The sequence below is a fragment of the Leptosomus discolor genome, chromosome 2 (assembly GCF_034619465.1).
Source record: "Leptosomus discolor isolate bLepDis1 chromosome 2, bLepDis1.hap2, whole genome shotgun sequence".
Taxonomy (NCBI): domain Eukaryota; kingdom Metazoa; phylum Chordata; class Aves; order Leptosomiformes; family Leptosomidae; genus Leptosomus; species Leptosomus discolor.
This window is the reverse complement of record NC_141392.1, coordinates 47,334,007-47,359,914: the sequence shown is the minus strand read 5'-3', so window position 1 is coordinate 47,359,914 and position 25,908 is coordinate 47,334,007. Positions and strand designations below refer to the sequence as shown.

The 25,908-nt window shown below is 41.7% G+C and overlaps 1 protein-coding gene across 3 annotated transcripts; it reads right to left on the bottom strand.

The window, feature by feature from the left end:
- Position 1: 1 nt before the first annotated feature.
- Positions 2–20,156, bottom strand: PHF10 (PHD finger protein 10). Of its 3 annotated transcripts, XM_086482368.1 has the most exons (12): positions 19,659–20,156; positions 16,773–16,879; positions 16,083–16,213; positions 15,203–15,286; positions 13,684–13,817; positions 13,420–13,569; positions 12,044–12,153; positions 10,352–10,505; positions 7,747–7,902; positions 2,887–2,995; positions 2,412–2,600; positions 2–1,008 (listed from the first exon to the last, which is right to left on the bottom strand). In XM_086482368.1, the coding sequence occupies exons 1-12, from the start codon at positions 20,154–20,156 to the stop codon at positions 923–925; spliced, it is 1,908 nt and encodes a 635-aa protein (XP_086338494.1). In that variant the 3' UTR covers positions 2–922. The 3 variants fall into 3 exon arrangements, with proteins under 3 accessions (XP_086338494.1, XP_086338495.1, XP_086338496.1); XM_086482369.1 differs by lacking the exon at positions 7,747–7,902; XM_086482370.1 differs by lacking the exon at positions 7,747–7,902 and having other exon boundaries at positions 15,203–15,280; positions 19,659–19,727.
- Positions 20,157–25,908: the final 5,752 nt, after the last annotated feature.

The following is a 25,908-nucleotide window of genomic DNA, read 5'->3' as shown; positions in this document are numbered from 1 at the left end:
TTTATGAGCAGATATCTCCAGTCAAACTAATTAGCAATGGGGTTTGAGCGTATTCAAGTTAGGAGCCTAGGGTGAAGGAAGGAAAACCAATCCATCACCCAAGGGGACGGATGATCTGTATTTTGGCTGCATGTGCTCTGCACGGTGCCAGCCATCTGGCAAGGAGAGCTCTGTCCAGCCGCTCATCCCCTCTGCAAGGCCGTGACCTGATTCGAGCGCGTGTTGCTCCTCCACTGTTCCTGCGGGGAGAGGAAGCCTTCAGCTGTCCTTACATGTCAGTACAACATTTTCGTCCCTCATTAAAGGCAGCGCAGCATAGTCTCTTGAACTTGAGGCGTTTTCTTACACCTCCCTTTATAGCTTTCTGTGATTGATTTTTTTTTTTTTTTTTAGTACATCTTTATGATTAAGTCATTAGCTTCCAAAGAAAAAAGAAAATTTCTGCTGAAAGGGAGTTGCAGTACATTGTAAGGTCAGGTCATGCCTACTCTTCCTTCAAAGTTAGTTTTTGCAGTATTCTTTGCTTTGGTTGAGTCTTTCAGAATAAGCAGTTGCTATGCAAGTAGCGTGTATTTAAACGGCTCCGTAATTTTCTCTTAACAGAGCTTACTGATGAGCACACCGAAATAAACAAGTACGTTACTATGACTTTGTACAAATGGTGCACGTACAATTTAAATTTCATTACTGACAGCCTTCTCTTTCCGAGTGCGAACTGGGCTTGTCTATCTCTATCTAGACAGGATACGATTAGTGACTTATATCACAAAAAAAAATCATTATATAACCAAAATTAAAAGTTTATTTGGTAAAAAGAAAAAAAAAAAAGTGGTATTGTTCCTCTTAGAGTGGTTGGTTAAATAGCACCAAAGTATCACTTTAATTTGTGCAGTTAAGTTTTGGACAGCAATTTTGGGGGTTTTTAGCCCTCCTTGCTGTTTTTCCCCCTTCTTCCTCCTCTTCTGGGTACGGGAGGGTCTTTCTGACAACAATCACAAATCCAGCGACCTAAGAAAAGAAAGTTATCAATTACTGGGAAACTAACTTCGTTAGTCACTCATCCAGTTACGCACCTTTCACCACTCTAATAGGTGCTCATCTATTTGCAGTACTTCCTTTAACGTTAACAACCAGTGCTTTCCTCTGAGACGTAAGGATCTTTTCTAAAAGGTACAGAAAGCAGCGTATATAAATTCACCCCCCCTCGTGGACTTAGCAGCTCGTCTGTATGGAGATCAGGAGGTGGCAGCGCTGCCTGGGAGGGGGCCGTTAGAAAAGAACCTGACCCACCATGTTTGAGGTTGCGAGTTACATTTCCCTGTGAGCAACTGCAGTTCAAGGCCGTGGGCAGCGACTCTGCACAGAAACGAGCGGCAGGCGGGGAGGGGATGCTGCTGTTCTGCCACAGGTACGGGACCCCATTTCCCAAACCAGTGTCACTTTTGTCAGTGCACTCGGGCAGCACAGATCAAGCTGCTGGCAGGGTTTCGTCACCAGACCTTGTGCTAAAGTTCAGTTACAGTAAAGGCTTGAACAAAGAGCAGAAGCATTTAACTGTTTCTATTACAACAGCCGGAATCATAAAGGCTGCTTCGGTAATTTTGTAGGCATGTAATCTGTTTTGTTTAGATTCTGTCCTTAGGCCAGCCTGACAGTTAAATCGGCCACGGGACCTGTACTGAAGTGACAGGTGGCACCAGTGCTTCCTGCAACGGGAATGTACAGCGTGTCTGAAGTGCTGTAGTTCCAGGAATACTGTCACTGCAGAACGTGCAGCCACTGAATACTTATTCACCATAGATCCAGTATCACATGAGAAGTTACAGTACTACCAGCTGTTTTCTTTACACTGCTTTGAGTTGGCCAGGTGGTACGAGTGCCCCTGTGATTTAAGGGTACAGGCTGCCTGACATCTACTTCCAGCTTTGATATTTAAGAAAAAGATGGGAAGGAAGGGGTTTAAAAAGGTTTTTACAGATATTAAATTGAGCATACTTTTTAATTGAGAAACTGAAGTAATAGCACAAACTTTATTAATGTGAAAGCTACACTCCAGCAATATGCAGCAATACAGCCTCTTTACAGGTTTCTTTTATGATAAAGAGGTAATTATTCTCAGTATTCTGTGGGCACGGGAAAAAACCCACCTAGTTCTGAGCAAGTCTGTTTGGATTCTGTTGTAAAAGCCAATTATATTTCTTATACAGGAATTGCCAGGTTAAACTGTGCGCAACCAAATATACCGAAATAAAGCTTATTAAAAAAATTGCTTTCCTACAGTATTGGCTACTCCTACCCTTCATGCTTGTTTCAAACTGTCCTTTCAAAAGCGATGCATGTATTAATGCTGACAGAGAAAGCCCAGGACTCAGAGGAGGTGGGAAAGGAACAATTAACGCTTACTTTATTACCTGAAGGGATAGCGTCAAGCCCCACACAAAAAGTGTGATAACCACGGTCACATACATCACAGAACATCATTTCTTCTTCATGGTGAGGCTGCCCACACATAATGCATGTTTTACACTCCATACACTGCCAAGGATAAGTCTTAATCATAGCAACAAGCTCCGGGGTCATATCAAGGCAAGAGGGGTGGCCTAGATTAAAACCAATATTGTTACTGTCACATCTGAAATGAAATTTAGAATTAGTTAGACTGTTTGCTTTTACAGAAGCTGAAGCTTAGCTCACCTCCTGGTGAGGTCCCACAGAGCACCAAACGTGCCCCAGCACATGTAACAGTAGAGAGAGATGGAGCCTTAACGTGGGACAGAAAAGGCAACTGAACGGGTGGCACGCGAGTGTGGCACGCTCAGTATTTCCACAAAAAGATCTGTCACACAAACTCCCTTAGGAATCCGCTTAGTGTATGCAGATACTCACCACTGTTGTCACACTGGGAGCAATGTATAAGAGCTTCAGCTTTTCCTTTCTTGTTGGACTCCTTACCCTTCAGACAAATTCCACATATAGCATTTGGAATGACCTTTGGCTGGAAGGGTAGAAGAGGGCTATAAATTCATTCCAGAAGAATTTACAGGGTTAAAAGGAAATGTCATATATCTCCTTAACTCAAAATTAATGAGCTATCTGTTAGGTTGTGTGAACCTTAAAACGCGAGACAATAACTGACCAGCAGGAGCATTGAAAAGAATCTTAAATTACCTACAAAAAATTTTGCATCTGGCACATGTAGTGAGTTATCTGTAAAGCAAGTCGGGGTAAAAGCACATACTCGCTTCTTCCTATGAATTCACCAGCTAACATTCTCCTCAATGTAAATCAAATGTGACATAGGATGAAAAACTTCAGTAACTTGTTTCCAATACAGAATACTGCTTTATGAATCTCCATGCAGACTTCCTGTTTACGGAGGAAATTAAATAAAATTTTCCATTTGTGTTACATTTGTCCCTAAATACAGAAAATTAATTACAAAAGCAATAAACTTGATTTTTGTATCTTTAGTTTCAAAATATCTGGTTAGCTATGCTGTATACAGCTGTCTCTTACCATGCCTTCTTGCACCCAGTCATAATCGCTGTAAGAACTACACACCCTTGCCTTTAACTACAGTTTTACATTCATCGTCTTCCTAAGTGATCACTGGGAGCGTATTTGTGTCCGTGAGACCAATTTAAAAGGTAAGAGAGAAGCAGCAGGCTTGCAATGAGTAACGTTTGTGTCCCAACCCAGGAGATACACCAACGGCATTTTATCCCAGCGAGAACCAAGGCAGAGGAATTTCAGGAACATTTCAGTGGTTACACTGTTGGACTTTGAGCTCTGCATAACGAAGTTAGTGAGAAACACGGTTTGAAATTCACACAGTACTCACTGATGTTAAATTGGCTAGTGCCAGAAGTTTAAAAAAAAATGTTGCTGCAAAGGCGCAGCTAGTAGAGGGAGTTCAAGGCAAATCCTCTTTCCTAAGGAGCTGTCAGTAAGCAAGAAGGGTCCCAGTCAACTACCAGCCACATGTGGGGAGAAGAATGAAATTTAATTTTAAAGTAAACAAAAGTGAAAACAGAACTATATATATATATATATATTCATATAAATTACCAAGAACTTTTGCAATACAACTAATCTTTAAGTGTGTCTATTTCCCCAGATTTCCCCAGCCAGTGTTTTCTAGCACCTAGTAAGACAGTTAAGATCTTGACTCATCTTTAAGTAGTCAGGGTGCATTGCTTTCAGTTTTCTGAAGTTTTCAGTCTGCTTTTTAAGTTAAAACATGGCTATGGTCTGCTTCAAATTGTCTGGTCTGAAGAAAACAAAACACCATACCAGATCTTTATAGGTAACTTCCTTCAAAAGATGACAGAGGCATTCATACAGGCTTTTTTTGCTTATTTATTTTAAAAAAGCAGAGTCAACCTGTTTTATACATAAATATAATAAAACAATAAAAGAAGTCTAACATTCACAAACGTCTCTACAAAATAATAAATATAATGGAAGCAAAACCACACAAACTCTTTTACTGTTAACTATTCTATGTGTCCTACACGTATACCTTTATACCCTGCTCCTCCCAATAGAAGCGGCACGTGCTTAACCTCGTCAGTGTTGCAGCATTCACTCTTCTGTTGTTTAGGCTACATTCTAATTTTTTTGTATTGTGTCTTTATCTACTTCTAAGTAAACCGAGCCTTTCTAGAATAGCAAGTGCACTTTTCTAATCAGACTTCTAGTTCGTTACGGATTTGTGTTTTACTGCCTTTAACGCCCAGCAGCACACTCCCTGGTACTGCCGCAAAGCTAAAGCGAGCTGCTTCTCGGCCACGGTACCTGCGACAGGGCATGCGCAGTGAACACTCTGACACACAGAACTCTAAAGTTAGACACGGATACAGATGCATTTACTAACAATGCCTCCATCTAGTCTTACTTTGCTAAGTTGTGTTCATTAGAAATCGTGCATGTGGGGGGGGGGTGAGAATCACAGCCTATTAGTAACAGAGTTCCAACAGTATGGAAGTATTTTTACAAAAACGAAAAAATAAAATGCAGGACTATTCACATTTCAAATCAGTTCAAGCTCTACCACCATAAATGGCTTTCAGAAACGCTATGAAGGAAGTCTATCAAATCCAAATGGGAAGTCACAATATCCCATGTGACAAAAGTAAATTTTGCTTTCAACGCCCTCATTGGGATGAGGAAGGGAGAGAAAATTAACGCAGGGTCAAAGTGATGACTGCCTGCTCCATAAGTTTTCACTTCCATGCTGCTGTCCCGCAGCTCTCAAAGCAAGCATTCCAACTACACCATTTTTATATGGTCCTATTCTGAATGCAAAGCGTTCCGTTTTCATATACAGTGACCTGAAACAGAAATGTTGTAAAATATAGTTTCTCAATACATTTCAGTCTTATGTGCAAAAAATCTCCTGTACTTTTAACAGTACCCTGTGTGTGCAATTGTAGCAGCCAGTCCTGCAGCAACAAAGACTCGCTACGTGTAACAGACACAATGTAAAACACACGCTAACCGTTCTTTCTTAAAGAACTAACAATTAAAATGGCTCCATACAAAATACATTATTTCTTTTACTCAAAAATAACTCAGTGGAAATGTGTGAATCCTCATGTGTGTAACACTCATAACGTGGCTGTAACTGTACATTTGCATGTTGATGCCATAGCAATTATCCTTCAATTTTAACTACGTGTAACCAAAAGACTACTGTCCTACAAAAATTGTCAAATATTAGAGAACAATACAGAACAAAAATATTACAAAGATTCAGAAATACAGGGACAACATCGTAAATCAGTTAAGCCTTCAGTTCAAAGTGCCTTAACATTCAGGCACATATGGTATACCATTATCTAGTGTTTTTACAGAATAGCAAATAAGAATTTTTCTGTTTTACCAGTAAAACAGCTCACGTTATTGGGTTTACTGAAAGCATTTAAACGTTCCCACAAACAAGAAAGCCAATCCGCTCACCCTCCCAACACGACATCACTACCTTTGACTCAGCAGCAGCCTGATGGTTGATGCAGGCAGGGTACGCCGACAGTGCGAGGTTGCGGCACTCTAAGTTTACAGCCGTACCTCCTTACTAACACAATTGGTGATTTTGAACCAAGAAGTAATTGATACGGGAATCCATTTTCAAAATGCAATGCTGCACGCTACCGTTTACTCTTCTACAATTAGCAGTTCAGAACCTTGCAGAAAGTTCTGTTCCATCAGTTCTCCCTCTATGTATTCATAAGGCCATTTAAATAGATCAGACAAATCAAACGCTCTGGCATCTCACAGCTAAGTGAAACTTCCGTAAACCGGTGGCATGCGATCTCTAACGTCAAGTTAAACAAAGCTAAAAAAAAATTTCAAGCTCCATCTTTGGATTTCATGTTCATGGGAATATCGCTATGCATTCTGCGTCTACAACAATTTGCAAAGTCGCATATAAAAAAATATACATATGGTACCACAGTCTAAATCTCCATAGTTTGCATATTTCTTAGTAAGTTCCTGAAAAGAGAAACCGCAACCGGAGCTGGCTATCTGTTATGAACTTGTACAGATACTGTATGTAGAGAAAATGTATCAAAGCTGTCCAATTCTTGCTGGAAATTAGCTTCTTAACATAGGTTATAGTTTATTTATTACTAACTTGGTAAATACAGATAGTAAATATTTACGAATGTAAAATGCAAGCTGTCAACAGCTCACTTTTGCTGAGACAGTTTCTCAATATGTATGACCTGGTCACTGACAAAAGTGTTCCTTTTGCCATAACCTCTCCTAACAAGCATTCCTGATTGCTAAGTACTAAACTCTATCTCAGTGTAGTGTCTTCCCTCTTTACGGGTCTATTCCTGCTCCCACATAAGTCAACGGAAAATTCTCATTCCATTCAGTGGAACAGGACTAGGCAATAATGTGCTTTAAAAGTGTTACATTATATTCAAATCCTCTCTTAGGATGCAGAATAACAACACATAAATAATGCATGTCAATACCCATTTCTTCTGAAAAGTATTTTTATCTTAACCTTATGTTTATCTTAATTTTTGAAATTATTTTACAGTAATACTGAAGGATTTGCATCGTAGGCTTGGCAATCACTGCGTGACAGCTGAAATGTTTTAACATCCTCACCAAGTTTTTAGCTTGGATGAAGGCCTATTGTGCACTTCCACACAGTACGAACAACATAAAAAGCTATTTTCCATATACTGTTAAAAGTGGTTACATAGTGTTGCCTGTACAGCTGTAGTAAGCTTCTTGCCTTCCAACCAATACACTGTAACATCTCAGGAGGAAAGGCTGTGCTTAAAACGAACCTCACAACAATATGTTCAGGCACACAGCTGCACTTTACAGCGCTGATCTCTTGGTATGCTGCCATACTAAGTAGCAGAGAAAAAAAAACAATGGACACTGAATGCTAGTTTTGAACGGCAAGTAATTCTGACTGCTATGTTAAGGCAGACAGAGAGATGTAGAGTTCCAGCAATAATCCACAATGTATTTTTCTGGTGTTACTGCCCGGGAATCCGAGAAGTTAATGGAAAGAGAGGCCGCTGTATAGCTAGGGCAAAGGAAAGCCCCACATGAAATAAAAGCCAAAAGCAAGTGAGGAAGCGAACAGATGGAGCACACAACAGGAGAGCAGCTAGTGAAGTACAGCAAGCAGGAGTTCCATATTACTGAAAAAACAAATATTTCAGGGAGAGGCTGGTCAGTAAAGAAGTTCAGTCAGGGGCTCTTTTCTTCTACCTTGTACCCAGGAACTGATTTGGATAATACAGAACGTTTGGAACCATCTTTTCTTGGAGTAGCACTTTTGTCTCTTGTTTTTTGTCTTCCCTGAAAAGAATCCTCCTGGTTGTCTGTGGCGCAATCACCTTCAGATACATTGCCAGACGAATTGTCCTATAATAAAAATACCATAGCTATATTTTTTATTTTTTGGATAGACAGACAAGTCTTTCCTACGCCCCTTAGAGCCAACTAAGGTAACAGAAGGATTTATCTTTCCTTCTGCAAAAGCATGGGGTACATCACAATCTAGAACACCTTTGTCATAACCTTCATTACCTATTTTTTCTCATGCTAAGAACCAGCAGTCATGTTTTCCAGCTGGTCTTGATACCAGAGTGGGGAGCACAACAGTGTAATTCTTTGAACCATTTTCCTTTAAAAGTCAGCAAGAAATCCACTATATGCAAGATGACATTTACAAAGTAAAGGGCACGCAAAAAGTTAAAAGCGCCCTTGCCATGCATTTCAAGTGTACTACCAAATAGCACTGCCTTGAATTAAACACGTGAAGGTTTTTTCTGCCACCCTCATCTATTTTCACCAGGAGCAACCTAAATATTTAATTTGGATTGCAGCAGAAGAATGCCATCAAAGGCAAAACACACTTCAATATTTATTACAGAACCAAACAACAGATTTTATGCTGCAGTCAAAGCGGGTTTTTTTTGAGGAATGAGGAGGCAAGAAAGAGGGGAAGAGGTTCAAAGAGGGTGAGAGATCAATGTAAGCATAATTAAGAGCAGCAGCACAAGATTTTTCTCGGAAAAGTGTTAATAAAGGCCTCCAAAAAGCTCCAGAAGAAAGCAATACAATTAATCACATTTGTTACAATGAAAAACAAAAGGCCAAATAACAATGGTGCCCTACAGTAAAAGGCACTCTGTACAAACATAATAGTAATCAGCCTACACCCTGGAGCCTAAAATCAAAACAGACCAAATGGACAGAGGGCAAAGGGAGGAGTATAACACAAAAGCAAAGCAAACTATGTGGCAACAAGAAATGGAACGTTTCGCCATTATTTTAGGGGAAGGGTTATTTTATTTAGGACAAGCCCATTAAAACCCTACAGAACAGGAAAATCGCTACCCGACTCCAACAACGGGGAAGGTGAAAAAGAAAAAAGCATAATGCATGTTGTAGGACTCACCAGGGAGATCTGACAAATGGTAGGTGGCCCAAAACTCAGGAAAAGAGGCCTGACAACTGCCCACCCCTGTGCTCAACAGACACTCTCCCAAACGATATGCTCCAACGACTACCAAAGAACCCCTGCTCCCAAATCCACTTCACATGGATCTCATTTTAAATTTTCCCCACGCTTTTCCAACACAAAGACATTCTCCCTTCTGCATTCTGTCATCAAAAACAGAACTTCCATGAAAAATGAAAGGATGGTCTGCTCAGTCCAGTTACTTTTCTTTACCATTAAGGGGAATGGAAATCAGTGGAAAAGGGAATTGAGAACAAATGGTTAAAGACCAACTGTAAACAGCCGGAGTGTGATTAAACTAAAATTTTGAACTGATGTTTAGCATGCTAAGTTTATATGATTTCTTTTTCTCCAAAAAATGCAAGCAGAAAGGGTGTATTAACAGTATCTCTCTCTTGTTAGCCTACAAGCTGAGCCCTTCCCTTCTTCAGTTATAAGTATCTTACAAATATTCAAACAAAATAAATGTTTATAGGGCAAAATTTAGTATTATATACACCCACCATCTAACACGTTCATCAACTGAACTGGCAACTGATAAATGCACCTGTGATTTTACATTCTAGCTCTCTTAAAATTAGGGTTAAACTTCTGGAGAGTGGTTGTCACCAACATACTAACCACACCAACACACCAGTGGTTCAGTTGTACTCAGACAGCTCACCTGAAGCTCAGCTGCTCTTGAGCACTTAAACCACTACCAAGGTAGGTATGTGAAAGTTTCCTGTAACTTCCACGAACAATTAATTTTGCATTTGCATCAATAGAGAGAACATAAACATCTTTTAAAGATGTATTGTAAAGCAAAAAAACCAGTGATTGTTACTTTCCCTTTAAATTCGAATAAAGTAACTGTTTCTGTATGGACTACTTCCTGCTTCTGTGTCACAAGGTGAAAAAAAAACAAAAAAACAAAAAAAACCAAAAAACCCAGGCTATAAACACCTCTGCTTTAGTGACAGATTCTGTGGGACTTAAACGGCAAAATATGCTGTGACCTGAACTACAGTGTTCATTCCCCTCAGATATGCTAGCAGCTTCCCCTTGGGGAAAAAGGCATTAACAAAGAGCTGCGGTTGGGAGGATTCTTCAAGATTTCTTTAAAAAGAATGAAAAAAGGGTCTGAAATTTCAAATTTTTCTTTGATTTACTTTAAAAATGGATCCAAATGGAAAGCTGGAGAGCAAAATTATAAAATAAAGAGAAGTGCTAAAAAAGAGAATACACTTAATTAACGATTCTCCTTAATTTTGCAAATGTTAAAAGATTCTTCTAAGAAACTACTGAAACTAACAAAAGCAAAGGGAAAGGATTTTTTTGGTGAAGAATACTTTCAATTTGTCTCACCGAATTGCCTTTGGTTTTCCGTTTTTCATCACCTCGCCCTTCCTCTGCATCATCTGAATCTCCATCACTGTCTAACGCAGGCAGCTCTGGATCCAAAGGAGGTTCATAAAGAGCTGTGTTTAACGGCAAGTAACGAAGCTCATCTGGAGAGTATCTACAGTTAAAAAATAAATAAATAAAATTAATTCATGTGTACTTTATGCACAAATAGTACATCACACAGCATACAAGGACTTCAATGAGAAAGTGTAATAAAAGCTCCCTTTTTTCAGGAAAATACATAAAATCATGCAGTTCTGAAAACATACGAAATGTACTAACTTCTTTTCCCAAATGTGACACCATCTAGCATTTGTCCTCTTTGTATAGCAGATATTCACAGAACACAGGAAGAGTATATTTGCCATGTTCCAAACCTACATAATCATAAGAGGCCACAGAACCCCTAAAAACTTTTAACCAACCCACACTACCATGCCGAACAGACTATTCACTTCATTTATAGATGTACAACGCCCACACGGCACGTGCACAACAATTCTAACCCAGAGCAAACAAACAGCCAGGGTCCAAAGTAAAGTAAGTAAAGCATATAGCTGAGTTCCTTGATTAGTGTAAGAGAATAAAAAATGCATATAAAAATATAATTTCAGAAGAATGTGAAGATCTAATCACACCGCTTGTAGCCAAATACAGCTTAACATGTGTAATCTACCTTTTTTTTTTTAACCTTAAATACTAAGAAACAAGCATAAGTCCTCTTTTTAAGGACAAACATTGTAAGGAATAGGATATTATTTTGATGCATATTTTGAAAGGTTGTGTCCTTCCTTAAGAACCATAAGCAGTTTCACTTGCAGCCTGCAAGTGCAAAATAAAGAAGAGATCTACTACTTTTTAATTCAAATAATTTTATAAAATTGAAGTCCTTCAAGATTGTCCTGTAACACGAAAATCTAGGGTGGGCTGTATGCGCACACACTGGCATGAGCAAGGTATATGCAGATAAAGAGCATCTCTAAAGAAAATGCATGTACAGGATGAATACCATTTCTGTCATACAGATGGTAAGACTCAGGCTAATGATTTTCAAATCAGTATGTGTTTTTACCAGTGGTGTGCTCCCATTTGAAAGTCTTAAATTCGTGTACACAGTCAAGTCCACTTTTTTCATGAAATATAGACATCTAACTAGCTATCCGTATCTCTCTTACTTACAAATCCAGCACTAAACTTAGCCCACAAGACTAATCAAATTTTTTTCTTAAATTATACTTTCTAAAAATTTAAAAGAGGACAGTAAGACTGTCACATGGAAAACCTGTGATCACAAGCCAGCATTACAACACTTTGATACAGCAACATTAACCTTAGCACACATGCAGAGGCAGATGATAAGTAAACACATGAGGGTGGCAGGAGTGAAATCAATGTTTCCTTTCACCACAGTAAATATCTGAGCAGGCCAAATCTCAGCATTTCAATACATCAGCAAAGACAGTACTCTCACAGCCAGTACTGTTTTGTTGACAAAAGCTGTCGCACTCTGCATCTATTAGACTAGCAAGCTTCTCAAACATAAAATTAATTCAAAACCTTACAGTAAATACACTGAATTTTTTTTCCATCTGCTAGATGTAGAGAAAACAGATCAGTGCAGCAGAATCAGCAGTTAGAGTGCTTTCAAAATACCTTTTGTAGTACTCCTGGAACTGGCCGGGTATGAGAGCCACTGGGTAAGGACTAACCTTTGTTCTGTCTGTAGGTAAGATTTTGTATTTTCCTTGAGGCACCTGGATAATCTGTATTGTTTAATACAAAACAATGATGGTTTTGTTTCACATATAAACTTTTGAGCCTTCCTCATCATCTACCCCCCAAATATTTTTTAACTAGTCTGTTTTATTGAGTTGCAACAGCCACCTGAGCTCTCCCATGGGAAATCCAATTCTTTAAAGCAGTAAGAGATCCCAGTCACAAAACACTGTTACGGATTAAGTCCAACCACTAAGTATCCAAAACTGAACAAATATTAGGTAGGAATACTTCTAACAGTATATTATGTCAAACAATTTAAAAATTAAAATCTAACGACTGAAACAGTAAACATTAAGTTTTGCGACTGGCATCTTCAGCATGAATTACCACTGTTGGTCCATACTGGTAGACGGTAGCAAGAACATGTCCATCTAATTCTGAGATCAGACTGTACTATAAAAAAAATCCCATTAATAATACAAATATATGGAAAGGACAAGCTGACACAGAAGCCTTCTTTCCCTTAGAAAGAAATAAAACTATCTGCTATCTTGTCTCTAACGCAGGTCAATACCACAAAAATGCAAACTTTCCATAATAGCCTGCAACGTAATAATTTGCATAGAGAAAATTTTTGCTTTACTGTCTTTACACAAGCAGAACAGGTCTGCTTCAAAATGCCAGCTCTGTTTTGTTTTGTTTTTTTGTTTGCTTGGGGTTTTTTGGGGGGGTTTTTGTTGTGTTTTGGTGGGTTTTTTTTTTTTTTTTAAATCAGGCACAGAAGCATGAAATATAACTAATAAAAAATAATGTAATACCTAACAAAAACAAGGGCATAACATTGACAGGCAGCACTCTTTTAGAGAAGAAATAGTTTACTTTTTTAGTCTAGGTATTGTCCAGGCAAAATTTTGAAGGTATTCCAAAAAAGAATTAGCCATTTATATTAATAGATACAATAGCAACAGAAGGTTCTGAGTAATCTAAACATCCCTCTTAGGTTTATGCTGCTACCAGCAGATTAAAGACATGACAACAAAGTAACATTGAAATTTGTAAAGCTTCCCCAGACAAGTGTTTTCAAGGTCAAAAACACCCCCAAAGTTTTCACAGTAAATACATTTGAGATTATTATTATTATTAGCAGTATTACTCATCTAACAGCAAAACTGCTTAAGTCCCTACATGACTGAAACAAGACTAATCAAACCCCTTGATAATAAAATAGTTAAAATGGTACCAAAACCAACTTTACTGAAATAAGCAAGGAGCTACCCATTGACATTGATAACAAATTCAAATCTGCCTACATGTGTCTGTAAATCAAAATAGGCTCTTCTTTCTTCCATCCGCTCTCGGTTTAAATTGCTGTTGAATTCTGCAGCTTTCTTGGCAGCTTTTTTTATATATTCTGGAACTTTACTGGCTTCTACTTTCTGTGTGTTCTGCTGTTGCATTTGCTGGAACAAAAACAGTTGTATTAATTCACATACATTTCACTATCAGTTTGACAACAGCCTTTTCTTACACTCCACGTGTTACAGATCTGGTTCACTTATATGCTAGTTACTTACAGAGTACTCTTTATAATGATCTGTTATTCGCTGACGTTCTTTCTCCTGCAGTATAACAGAATACTCAGCATGTTTGGCAGGGTATTCTTTAATCATAAGATCAATTACTTCATCACTACGCAAAGCTGTTAGACCTAAAATAGATAAAAGCAATAATGATGCTATCTGGCAAAATTCACTGTAGGTTACTTATATCCCACAACGATGAACTCGAGTTTTTGAGCAGCTGAAGACAACAACCTGCTGTGCATGATGCTTCTCTCAAGTCACAGTGAACTTGTGCCGTCTAGCTGTCAAGGCCGATTAGCAGTTTGCTTCTACCCAAGGAGCCAAGGCTCATTTCTTTTCTTCCTTACAGCTACAGGCCCCTTCATGTTGACTCAGCCACCTACTAAACTCCCCTGTGAGGCAGAACCTTTGTTCTAAGCGGGACCTGGTGAACTCCTAGTTTAAGTTTCCAATATTGGTGAAGTGTCCATTTCATTAACTTGCAGAACCTTAACGGAAATTATGAGGTTTCCATAACCTCCCTACAGAAGTCAAGTAAGACTCACTGTGAGAGCAATTCAGAGCAGCAAACTGCAGACTCCTGACTCACAGTTAAAACATTTGAAGTTCAGAAGTCAGAATGCCTCAGTTTGCAGCTACAATGCAGAACTCCTCCTTTCACAGCTCATCTTCAAACACTGACAACAGAACGTAGGTTGACTTATGTTACTACCACTGATTATAAATATAACCTTAAAAAATAGGGATCGTTAACTCGGCATGCGTCTCTACTGGATATATGAGGCAGAATATAGCATTTTGCTTCCGATGATAAAAATCACTGTTCTCTCCCACATATTTAAGGGTTTTTTTTTAAATAAAAAAAAAAAAAAAAAAGTTAGTTGGCAGGTGAGAAATAAAGGTGGTATACCAAAGACTGTTAGTATATAAATTGACATTACCTTTGCACAGACTCATGATATACAGAAGAAAAATGTGACAGACATCATTTAATCTCTACATGCTCTAAGTCACATATATTAGAAGAGGAATAAAAAAATACTTCAAGCTCTTTCGATACAAGCTGCATCAGCAACATCATTCCATTTCAAGTACATTAAAGCGTTTTAATACCCACCCTTCTAACTTCTAACATGTAAACTGAACCGTGCAAGATGCACTAATGTTTCCCAAGTTCCAACTAATTCAGCAAAACAAGATTAATGTACTTGAAAAATTATGTTTTCCTCTTTCATAGAAGGAGAAAAAGGCTCTGTAAGTTAATTTACAACATAGAAGTGATTTTTGCTAAGTAGTTAGAATAGACCCAAAATGTACTACTTTTATTATAAATCTGGAATACTAATACCTCATGGACAATTTACAAAAATGAATAATAAAACAGTATTCATTTCAGAATTTACGTTTTCAGTTGAGAGTGATGCAATTCTTCTCTACCAAACTGAATCACATTTTCAGTGTGTCATATTTTTAACACTGCAACAAGGAAGCTAACAATTTACTTTCTTACCTAGTGTGCACTGAGTCTCTGTGATAACATTAAGTTCTCTGAGGTAGAGTTTCTCCTTGTGAGATAAATCTCGTCTTTCTAAATCTCCAAAGAAAACAAGAAAGAGCAATAAAAATGCTCGCAGTTTACTCAAATTCCCCCATAAACAGTGTCACAAGTATTTTGACAATTTTATTTCCAGACAGTGAGAGTCTGTATTATACTACTATTCCTACAAATGTGATAATTTTATAAATTAATTTTAAATTTAATATACACTGTAGGGATATGGTCAATTTTTCTGAGTACCCTGCCTGTAGTTATGATTTGCAGAAATACTGAAGAAACCTGACATATGAGCTCAGATGCAGAAAACACTATCAAGCACTGCAGGTCCATTCTTTTTTTCTTTTAATATGCCTTTTAAAAATAAATTCCATGACAGAATGACCAGATTTGACAATTCTGAATAACGAAGGCTCAAATCCTAGAACCTCCCCAGTTCGTTTTTCCAAAATCCTTCCACAGTGCAGAAATGTTGCCACAATTCAGGAAACAATACAGAGATAAAGCTATATCATAAGAAATCACCAACGAAATACTTAAATAAAACTGAGGTCAGTTTTCAAAAGGTACTTGCTGATCTAACCCCCAAATCAAACCTGTTTACAAATTTTCAGTGGCAATACCAAAAAGTCTTAAACTATTTTGAAAACTATGGGATACATTTTCAATATGCCAGTAACAAAAATAAAAAGTGCAACATACATAACTCAGGTCTGCTTTTGCCAGGGGCTTTTTTTTTTTAATCAGCTGGCTCATGCTATAGTCAGAGACACAGATTACATCCAAACTGCATGAAGACAAAGATTTTTAGAAGAAAAAATTTAAAAATAAATACCTGGATATTTTCTTTTAAAGGAAGTCACCCCCAAATATTCACTGACTTGCTCCTGAAGCATATAGTATTCTCCTGTTTCATCCGGTGGCCACTTGTATTCTATCAAGTTTTCAGCAGGAAAATAGCTGTATCTAAGTATAAGACCAATGTCAGAACAAATGAAAGAATCCTTACCGGGAATACTTACATTTCTAGAAATTCACTAATTCCTACTTTTACGTCAGCAAACGACACTTATGAAGTTGGACAAGCACTTTAGAACACTACATCCTCTTAACCCACTTCAAAGCCAATTTGCTACCCACCACTTCACATACATTTCTCCAAACCAGCATCCATCAATATGCTGAGGGACAGAACATGAAGAAAGGGATATCCATGACAGCTGACAGGACACCAGGAAAAGCAGGTATTTAAAATTCATTTAAAAAACATGTCATGTTTTAAAAACATGTAAGCTGTGCTTGTGATTTTAAATTAGACGCAGCACATTTTGTGTTGTTTTAAAATAAAACGTCTTAAAATATGCTGGGAGAAAAAGACAGCTAGCTACTCACAGGACATTGCCTTAATTCAGAAAGATGTGTGAAGAATATACAAGCAAAGAAAGAAGAGTTAATACTTAAGCATATTGAACAATACAGTAAGACTAGCAATAAAAAAGTGGGAACTGTAAAAAAATGGTATTACCCAAGGTCTTGACTAGAAGTTTCACAGCTTCTAGAACTGTCCCCTGAGCCCATACGCCGTCTTTTGGATGGCTGGCTGCCGTCATTGGAATTTTCCTCTGTGTCATCCTGAAAGGAAAGGAAGGATAAAAATTTAAAAAAAAAAAAAAAAAAAAAAAAAGGCATTCAGCAGATAAAGTAAAATATCAATAAATAGTGCAAGGCAATCCACAGTTTAAATATACCTGAAATACTGAGCTCTTTAACAAGACTTTTCATAGGACCGTTTATGTAGCAAACGATTCTTTGCTATAAACGAGCTGCACAACACTCAGTGGCACAGGAGGAGAACTGGGTAGCTTCTCACCTATTGCATAGGTGCAGCACTGAATAGACAGAGCTGTGGCTCTGACCACCAAGTTCATCGTTCTTTGATGTAAGCTACCTATGGCATCAGCATGTCCAGACAGCTGTAGACCCAGCAAACTTCCCTTGCTGGTGACAGCCAGGGACAAGGCTAGTTCGCTTAATCAGGCTAGCTCTCAAAAGCAAGGGCAGACCAAAAACACCAAGGCCTTACTGAAAGCTGATGCTTACAAAATCAAGGAAAATATTACCAAAAGCAACACAGGAGCTTACAGACATACAGTTAAAATTAAGGACCAGTCTACAGTTTACAAAAAGATATGATTACAGCAAGTAGCAAAGACTTGTCTTGTGTGGGGAAAAACATAAAAGAAAAAACCTGAAGTTGTACTGCAACAGATATAGAAGAGAACAAAGCTATTACAAGGGAACATTTAGAAGTTAACTTACAGGTGTCACTATTCAGATTTCATGAGATCTATATAAAGAAAGGGAATAAAGGGTGAAAAGGAGGAAAAAAACCCCAAAACCAAAAAACGACAACAAATCAAAACAAAGAGCTCTGTAAAATCTAGCAGATCAAGGATTCAGTTGGTCTTCCTGCATTTTTCACCACTTTATTGTCCAATAATGCTAAACAACTTCTACCTATATCAACAACTCCCAGAGCATTTAGTGACCACACTCGCATGATTATAATTGAGAAACAGAAGGCAGAAGAGTTCAAGTGAATCGCCTGTTGTCACCAGTAGTAGAGCCAAGAACAAGATAGCTTTAAATCAAAACTCTAGAGTAGTATGAAAGAATCATGTTTCAGAACTTCTGTGAAAAGTTTATGAAAGAAGAATTAACCTGTCAGAAATAAATGGATCAAGCCCAATTACACTTACTTATTAAATAACGACAAGAACAATTATTAGGTCTACTTTAGCTAATCTCTTTCATTCTACCATGTTTCACATGTCGTATCGCTTCAAATATCACTAGAACAGATTCCAGCAAATCAGAATACATTACTTTTGTTATGTAACATTTCACAGTACTATAATCAAGACAGGCCACAGGAAAAAAAGCATCTCTTGCATTCTTTTTTAATGTCATGCTTTTCCACAATTCTTTACAACTTTTTTTCTTTCTTCTAGAGCAGCAAGAAGAGTATCTTTCATACAACAACAAAAACTGAAAAGCAACAATGAAACTGTGCCTTCTTAATGCACCTGTACTTCACCAGATAAGCAGCACCTCCACTAGTATTACTAGTAAGACCATTTCCTAGTATTGCTGAGAATAGCCTATACAAACACATTCAGACAAACTGCTACAAAAGTAGCAGTCCCCATTTAAGACAATATCGCACCAGAGTATTTTGTGACACAGCTATGCCTCATCATTCGCTCCTCCCTACTTCCCACACTGAACATTAATGGACTCCAAACCTTTTCAACTACTAGACAAGAACACAAGGCCAAAGCCATGCTTTGCTACACCAAAGCTATCACGAGACTTCAAAACATTTTTAAAGGACAGATCTCAACCTGACAGTTAAGAGGAAGCGTGTCACATCAGTTTCTCCTTTTGCTCTGACACTTTCTTTTATTAAATACAGTACTGTTAAAAGCATTAGCACCTAAATACCACAGGAGAGATGAACGTCCTTCATTTCCATCTTTGCTTTCCTATTTGCTGAAAACTTCAGCAAATTCAACCCCACAGGCTCACAGACTACAACACCCTGGGAAACGAGACTGTTGCAGAGGACTCGGCAGAAACGGTGAAAAACATTTGCACTGCAATCTAAGACACGCTGGAGTTCAATCACGGTTACTGTACCAAAAATACTAACTAAGGACAGCTCTTTATGCGGAAAGTCAAATGTTGCCAAAAAAAAAGCACCTTCTTCCCATGAAAACGCATGTTTCTGTAAAACGTCTGTTAGCCCTTACAAAATAAGGTTACACTACGAATTCCTGGTACGTCTCTCAACTACAAGATCTACATAAAGATCCCTTATTACGCAATCAGAAAGCCTGAATTACCAAGATGTCTTTCAGAAAGTAACCGCCAAACCGCGTCCCGGAGCGGGCGCAGCAACAGCATAAGGTACGTGCTGCCACCAGCCCGAGCGGCGCCTCGGAAGAGCGAGCACAGTTCCTCAGGCCTGCGCGGAGCACCCTGCGACGAGACCCAAACTTTGCTGGCTGCGACGCCGGGGCGCTGCCGAGCTACGGAATGAGCTGCCGCACCGCCTCTGGGATGGGACGTTCGGACTTTTAAGAAGGACGGCCCCTGACACCCAGTGGGGCCTCGCCCAACTCCCAAGCCCCGGACCCGCACCCAAAGTTCGGTGGGGGGCGCGGGAGGCCGCCAACCCCCCGCCAAGAGGCCGCCCGCCGCCGCCCGGCTCCCCTGGGAGGCGTGAGGCGAGCCCCGGGCGGGGGGGGGTCACGGCTCCCAGGCGGAGGGGGCCAGGCAAGGCCTCCCGCCGAGGCGGCTGTTGCGCCGCAGCCCCAGGCCGCGCACTGGGCCCGCCGCCCGCTCTCACCTTCAAGGACTGGGCGCCGGGGGTGGCCGGGTCGCTGTCGCAGAGACGCGGGGACAGGACGGCCGCCATGACCGCCGCGGGGGCCGCCGCCGGCTGGGCGAGGAGAAGCGCCGCCGCCGCGCGACCCGGCCTCGCGCCGCGCCCGACTCCGCCCCCCCTCCCCCTGCGGGGGGTGGCAACGGCCCCTACCGGCCAGCTCGCGCACGAGCGCGGCGGCTCGCGCAGCTCCTGCTCCGCCCCCCTCCGGGCAGCCCGCGGCGACCCCGGCCCGCGCCGCCGGACCGGCACCCGGGCCGACCCAGCAACGCCGCCGCGCGGGCCCGGCGCCGGGGCCCCGCTGCCGCTGCTGCTGCTGCTGACGCCGCCGCCGCGCCCTCCTCCTCCTGCTGCTGCTGCTGCTGCTGCCGCCGCTCGGGCGGCCGCGCGGCCGGGCCGCGATCGCGGAGCCGAGCCGCCTCGGTAGCGCTTGGGCAGCAGCGCGGGGCGGAGGGGCAGCATCCCCCCGCGGTGGTTGGCGCCGAGCACCGCCGCCGCCGCCGCTGACCGGCGCGGGAGCTGGCACCCAGCAGGGCTGGGCTGCTCCGCCGCCAGGCTCCCGTCTCCGGAACGTCAGCCGGGGACGAGCTACGTTTGTGAACCATCAGCCCCCGCAGGAGGGGTGTACGGGGGGCGGGGGGCGCACTCGGAGGAGCCGCCACGAGCGCGCTCGCCCCTGCGAGGAGGGCGCTTGAAGGCGGCCCCGTCGCCGCCGCGGCGGCGAAGCGACGAGCCAGCCGGGCGGCGCCTCGGGGCCGCGTCCCGCTCCCGCCGTTACGGCCGGGCGAAGGCGGAGCGTGGCCCCTCCCCGCCAGGACAGACCCTCGTCCCGCCGGGGCGGCGCGCGCGTCCGCCCGCCCGCTCGCACGTGCGCGCGCAGCCGGTCTCCGTGGCCGCGCACGGCCCCCGCCCCGGCGAACAAAGCGCAGAGCCGCTCCCCGGCGGCAGCCCCGGGGACCCGCCGCGCCGCGGGGGCGCGCCCGCCCGCCCGCCCGCTCCCTTCCCCTTGGGCCTCGCCGGTACGCGGCTCCAAACGCGCCGAGGCCCGAGCAGGCCGGGGGGACGCTGGGAAGCGCCGCCGCCCCGTCGGTGTCCGCACCCCTCTATTGTCAGCGCTTAATCACACCGCGGGCGTGGGGAAGGTGTCGGCGCTCCGTTTGCGGGCGCGGCCCTTCCAAAGGCGATGTCCGCACCGCACCGATCTGCCAGGGCCTTGTTTTTCAAAATAGCAGGCCATTGCTGTCCTGCCCGCCACCGACCAGTCGCCAACAGCCGCGTTAGTGACCCCCGCGTCCACGGGCCGCTGTCATCGGAAGCCGCTCAACCGAAACGACCGTGCTCGCCCAACTCTCTGGCCACCAACCTGGCGGGGCTCACGTTTAACGGGAGTCTAAGGCCCGTGGAGCTACTGATGGAACTCACACTTCACTCAAGGTGAACAACTGGAAATTTGCACCAGTTTCTAAGTGTGCAAAGTGCAGCTTCCCTCGCAGTGACGTTCCTACACAAAATGGTATTTTATCACAGCTACAACAAGGAAAAAACTGAGCGCTGCCTTTTCTTACAAAGAGAACACCGATACCTGCGATTTATCGTAAACGTTCGTTAACAGCCCTAGGCATGCAACAGACAAGCAACATTCGAAATTTTGCAAAGTTTGGCGTTACACCAGCTGCTTCAACTTCCACAGCAGAGCCTTACAACAGATGAAGCCCATATGTACTCAACCATACACATTCCAAAGGCATTTTTTGGGGGGGTTGTGGTTTTTCAACAGAGAAAAACAAGCAAAATTATCTCAAATGTATGTCAATTTCAATGCGCCAACAGCGTTAGGACAAAAATTAGTACTAAAATAATGGCATTCTGAAAATTTTCAAATACACTAGGTACTGTGACACACAAAACAGGGTGGCTTTTAGAGTACCGCTCGTAATAACGAGCCATCTCCAAAGCCAGTGCAATAAATGTTTCAGTCTCACATTTAGCTGAAACCCCAGTGTCTGTTTGAACAGCCCAGACCCATCTCCTGGCAACCTAAAGGAAAGAAAGTAAAAAGCTATCTGTGAGTCTATATAGAGCACAGTTTTTATGTTGTGTTTTTAAAGAACACACAGCATTATACAAGTACTGACACAACTGCATTATGAGAGTTTCAAGTAGTAACAACTACAAAAATTATGGGGAAAGCAAACAAGTCCTATTCAGTGTCAAAACACATGTTATTACTTTGCAGTAAAGCTTCCACCCTGACAGATCCAAAAATCTCTACACTAAAACACACACTTCTTTCTCATGCCCATCATTAGCACTTCAGCGTACGGTAACAGCACCCCTTCCAAAGCAGCATGAACAGACACTAGTTTGGGGAACACACACAACTAAGAAGTCACATCCTCCACTCCTCTGCCTCCAGCTTATTCCAATCTACTTGTGACCATTTACTGGGTGCTCTCAGCTTTTTTATAAAACTGTTTTCAAAGCTAAAATGTGTCAATTGACTGCTAGAATAAACATATTCCTCAGGAGAAAAAAGTGAACGTGGACCATTTCAGTAACCCGTTTTACCCCACAGCTCCCCAGTCGAAGCACCGCCTCAGCAGCAGCGCACTGCTAGCAGCACCGGAGGGCAGGCAGGCACAGGCCCCTTGCCAACTGGCCTCATGAGTGAAGCTGGCAACCCTTCCAATGCTGGTTCACGTAACCCGCTAGGGCCACACATGGGTCCATCAGGTTTTAAGAGCCGATGATGAACACTCCTAAGCAGAAGTGCCCTCTGACACTCGGCAAGATACCCACCAGCGTTGTGAATGCCAATGGAAGCTTGCAATATACAGCACGGGAAAGTCCAGAATACTTTTGGTTTGGGTAAGACAACTTGAGGACACTCATGCTAATTTGTAGTCCCACCTGTCTTCAGGTGTCACCCGTTCCTTTCCATCTCACCCCACACTACAACTGCACAGCATTTTGCACTGAATGCAACGACTCAACTGGAGACCAAAGTACACTAGAAAAAAAAAATTCACTGCAGTCATGCAGTCATACTGGCACAGCCCACAGCGGAAATCACCGATGGACAGGGAAGAGCAGCACGGGCTGCTTACCACCCTTACTCAACCCCAAACGCAGACAGCCTTCGCACAGCTGGGTAGAACCACAGCTGTACCTTAAACTGCTCCCCATAAAGAACCCGATGCCACGTACTTAAAATTGTCAAAGTCAGACTCCTTCACGGCCTTTAATAGTTCTTCTGAGATTGAAGCACACAAGAAGACACTAGAAACTCCATTCGGCTTGTTGAAGTTTATTCTATGAAAACCAATTTTGAATGATCTCAGTCTTCATCCTGGTAGTCTTTGCAAAAAAACTTCTACAGTCATTTTCATTACAAGAACATTAGAGTAACTAGTGAGCAGAAAAGTCAATACAGATGACGGTCTCAAATAGCAACAGCTGCACTACTTTTTCTCTAAAACATCTTATCTGTCTTTTCAAAAGTGACAAATGTGTCCAGCCAGTCTCCATTTAATGAACAGGACTGTATTCCTCTCCCTCCTTTGGGCTCAAATAGCACTACAAATACCTGTTCCAAATATCCAAGGCACGTCTTTCAGACAGCCAAATTACAAGAGCTGCTGACAACTATTCAGGGTATCACTGACAGCTACACGTTACCTCAACAGATTGTTCACCTTCACTTCTGCTTAATTTTTGTACATGGCAGTCAGACTGTCAAGGACACCAAGTATGTTTTATGCAGGTCGTGTGATAGGAGTAGAATTCCACAAATTCAAGGTTAGCATCTTTGGATAACTGGTTATTTTGCAGATTAGGGTACTTTGAACTGCGCTACAGCTCAGTTTGATTTAGAAATGGGCAAGAGTTTAAAAAGCTTCAGCTCAGTGGCAAACTTGCAGAGGGCCGCCTGCACTTTGCAAAACGGAGCACATGCACGTTACATTTGTGTGCCAAAACTTGAATTCTGCAAAGATCTATGCATATGTTTCGTTAATGCAACGTACTCCATTCCATCAATATAATCTTTGCAAGACAGGCTACTTCTGCAATAAAATTAGACAATTAATTTAAGACAATACTATACCATTACTGTCGCCTCAGCTTTGTCTCTAGTAAACAATCCCAGAATTTATTATGTGACTCCAGTCCCTATGTCTTAGCCTATCTTCACCCCAAGAGCTTCACATCCCAAAAGCTTAGCTTTCATTGAAACACTAAAATGCTCTTCTTCCATCGCAGCCATACCCAAAGCTTCGCAATCCGACTATATCCTTTCTGCTTTCGTCTGTGCAAAATAATAAAGTCCACATCACATGTCAATACTTTAGCATTAACAGTCTCTAAATAATACTGTATGAAGTACAGTTAAGAGGAAAAAAAACAATTAGTCTAGGAATATATTATGAAAAAAGCAGAAAAAGCTAGAAAATGGGTATCTACTTCTGGCTGTTTTGACACTATCACTTTGGGGGAAAAAAAAAAAAAAGGAATAGTGGTTAACTTCCACTCAATTTTAATTTCTTTGCTACTGAAATCCAGATGAAACAATTCCATGATTCTATGATGATTCTAAGTTTGCATTTAAATGCAGTCAATCAGACATGCCATACCAGCACTCTGAATCCACTCCATTTTCCAAGGAAAAACACACAGATATTAACATGTGTCCAAGACTGCTAAGCGCAACTTCAAGATTTTCATTCAAACAGCCCATACAAAACCCCAAACATAGGTTCGGTTCATTTACTATGTAATTTTATTTGTCCTCGTTCCCTGTGAAGCCACTAAACAAATGCCTTATTTAATAATCTGCTCATTAATTAAAAAAAAAAAAGGAGAAAAAATATGCTCCAATTTGCAAGCTTCATAATTTTCCTTGGAACTTAAAGACAGAGTAGTAGTACTTTCTGCTGTCAAAACTCTGGAGATCCAAGGCTTCTCCCCATCCAGCCTGTGTACTATCATTCCCTTCAACACACGTAACAAAACTTGTCCCTCTATGAACGCAAGCAGCAGGTCTGCTGATCCACACAAAGGATGTCACCTGCTGTCCTCCACGGCTGGCTTAAAACAGAACTGTAGAATGATATCAAAACAAGACAGAGAGAGAAAACCACATAGAACCGACGAGATCATGACAAATGCTACAGTTGTCTTCCATACCAGCTACCTCCGAACTAGGCACTTACAAGTTTTGCTGACACTTCAGTCCCTTGCTCCACCTCCTGACTATAGATAGAACTTAGGTCAGAGAAAATCATCGGTTCCTTCTCAGAATAGCAGAAAAGAGCACAAAGGTGATCTAACACTGCTGTGCAAGGCTTACACTAAGAAGTACAGAAAAAAAAAAATCATACAGTTACGGATAATATAAAACTCTAGTAAGAATTATCTGAAAAGATGCACTACTCGAGGGGTCACAAATCTTTCAGTCAGAGGAGTCTGAGAATAAGGGAAGAAATGCAATTTCTTCTCTGAAATCACACATTAGCCCTGCCAACACCGTGGACGTAACCTGCGTCTCTCCCCTGGTTCCTTACTGTTAGATAATTCTGTTGAAAACCAGTGATGTTGGCAGCCCTGGTGCGCATTGGCTGAGGGTGTTTGTCGGTACCACGCCAACGACGCAAACTCTGAATAATACTTACGCTACAACAGAAACACAAGGAGCAAACACCAAAAATGCAAGGAGCAAACACAGTGGCACTCAGGCCGCGGGCGCTCATTATCTTCCAACTGAAACTCTGACCCATAAAGACTATAGCCCCCACCTGCTCCTCACAGGTCTCCTAACGGAACAAAACCCACCCCAAGTCTGCCAGCTGAGCTGCTCCGAAGAGCACCCCAATCCATGTCAGCGGAAACAAACCTGTGAAAAAGGTCACAATCCAAACAGCAACTCTTTGCTAACGCGGCTCAGCACGAGTCACACCGCTTTTGGCTGCTACCATTAGACATGGAAGAAAATTCACATCTGTAGCATGTGACTTCTAACAACGCTGTTACTTAGAAGTTTAACTGCTATTTCTAGTGACAGAAGCTCTCATAATCATTTCCTCATGTGCAAGAAGCCATTTACTAACGAGGTAACCAAAAACCTTACCGGTATCTCTATGCAAACAGCTAATAAATAAAATTACTTCTGTATTTCACAATACAAATACTGTGATTCCAAGTTTCAGCACAACAACGC

What these genes read in the sequence shown, in the direction of transcription:
- PHF10 (XM_086482368.1), bottom strand. Translation starts at nt 20,156, where the DNA reads ATGCTGCCCCTCCGCCCCGCGCTGCTGCCCAAGCGCTACCGAGGCGGC. An exon ending in TTCCAGGAGTACTACAAAAG is followed by an intron (nt 10,506 to 12,043) that starts GTATTTTGAAAG and finishes TTTTAACTGTAG; the next exon opens with ATACTCTCCAGATGAGCTTC. An exon ending in CTCCCAGTGTGACAACAGTG is followed by an intron (nt 2,601 to 2,886) that starts GTGAGTATCTGC and finishes GTTTTAATCTAG; the next exon opens with GCCACCCCTCTTGCCTTGAT.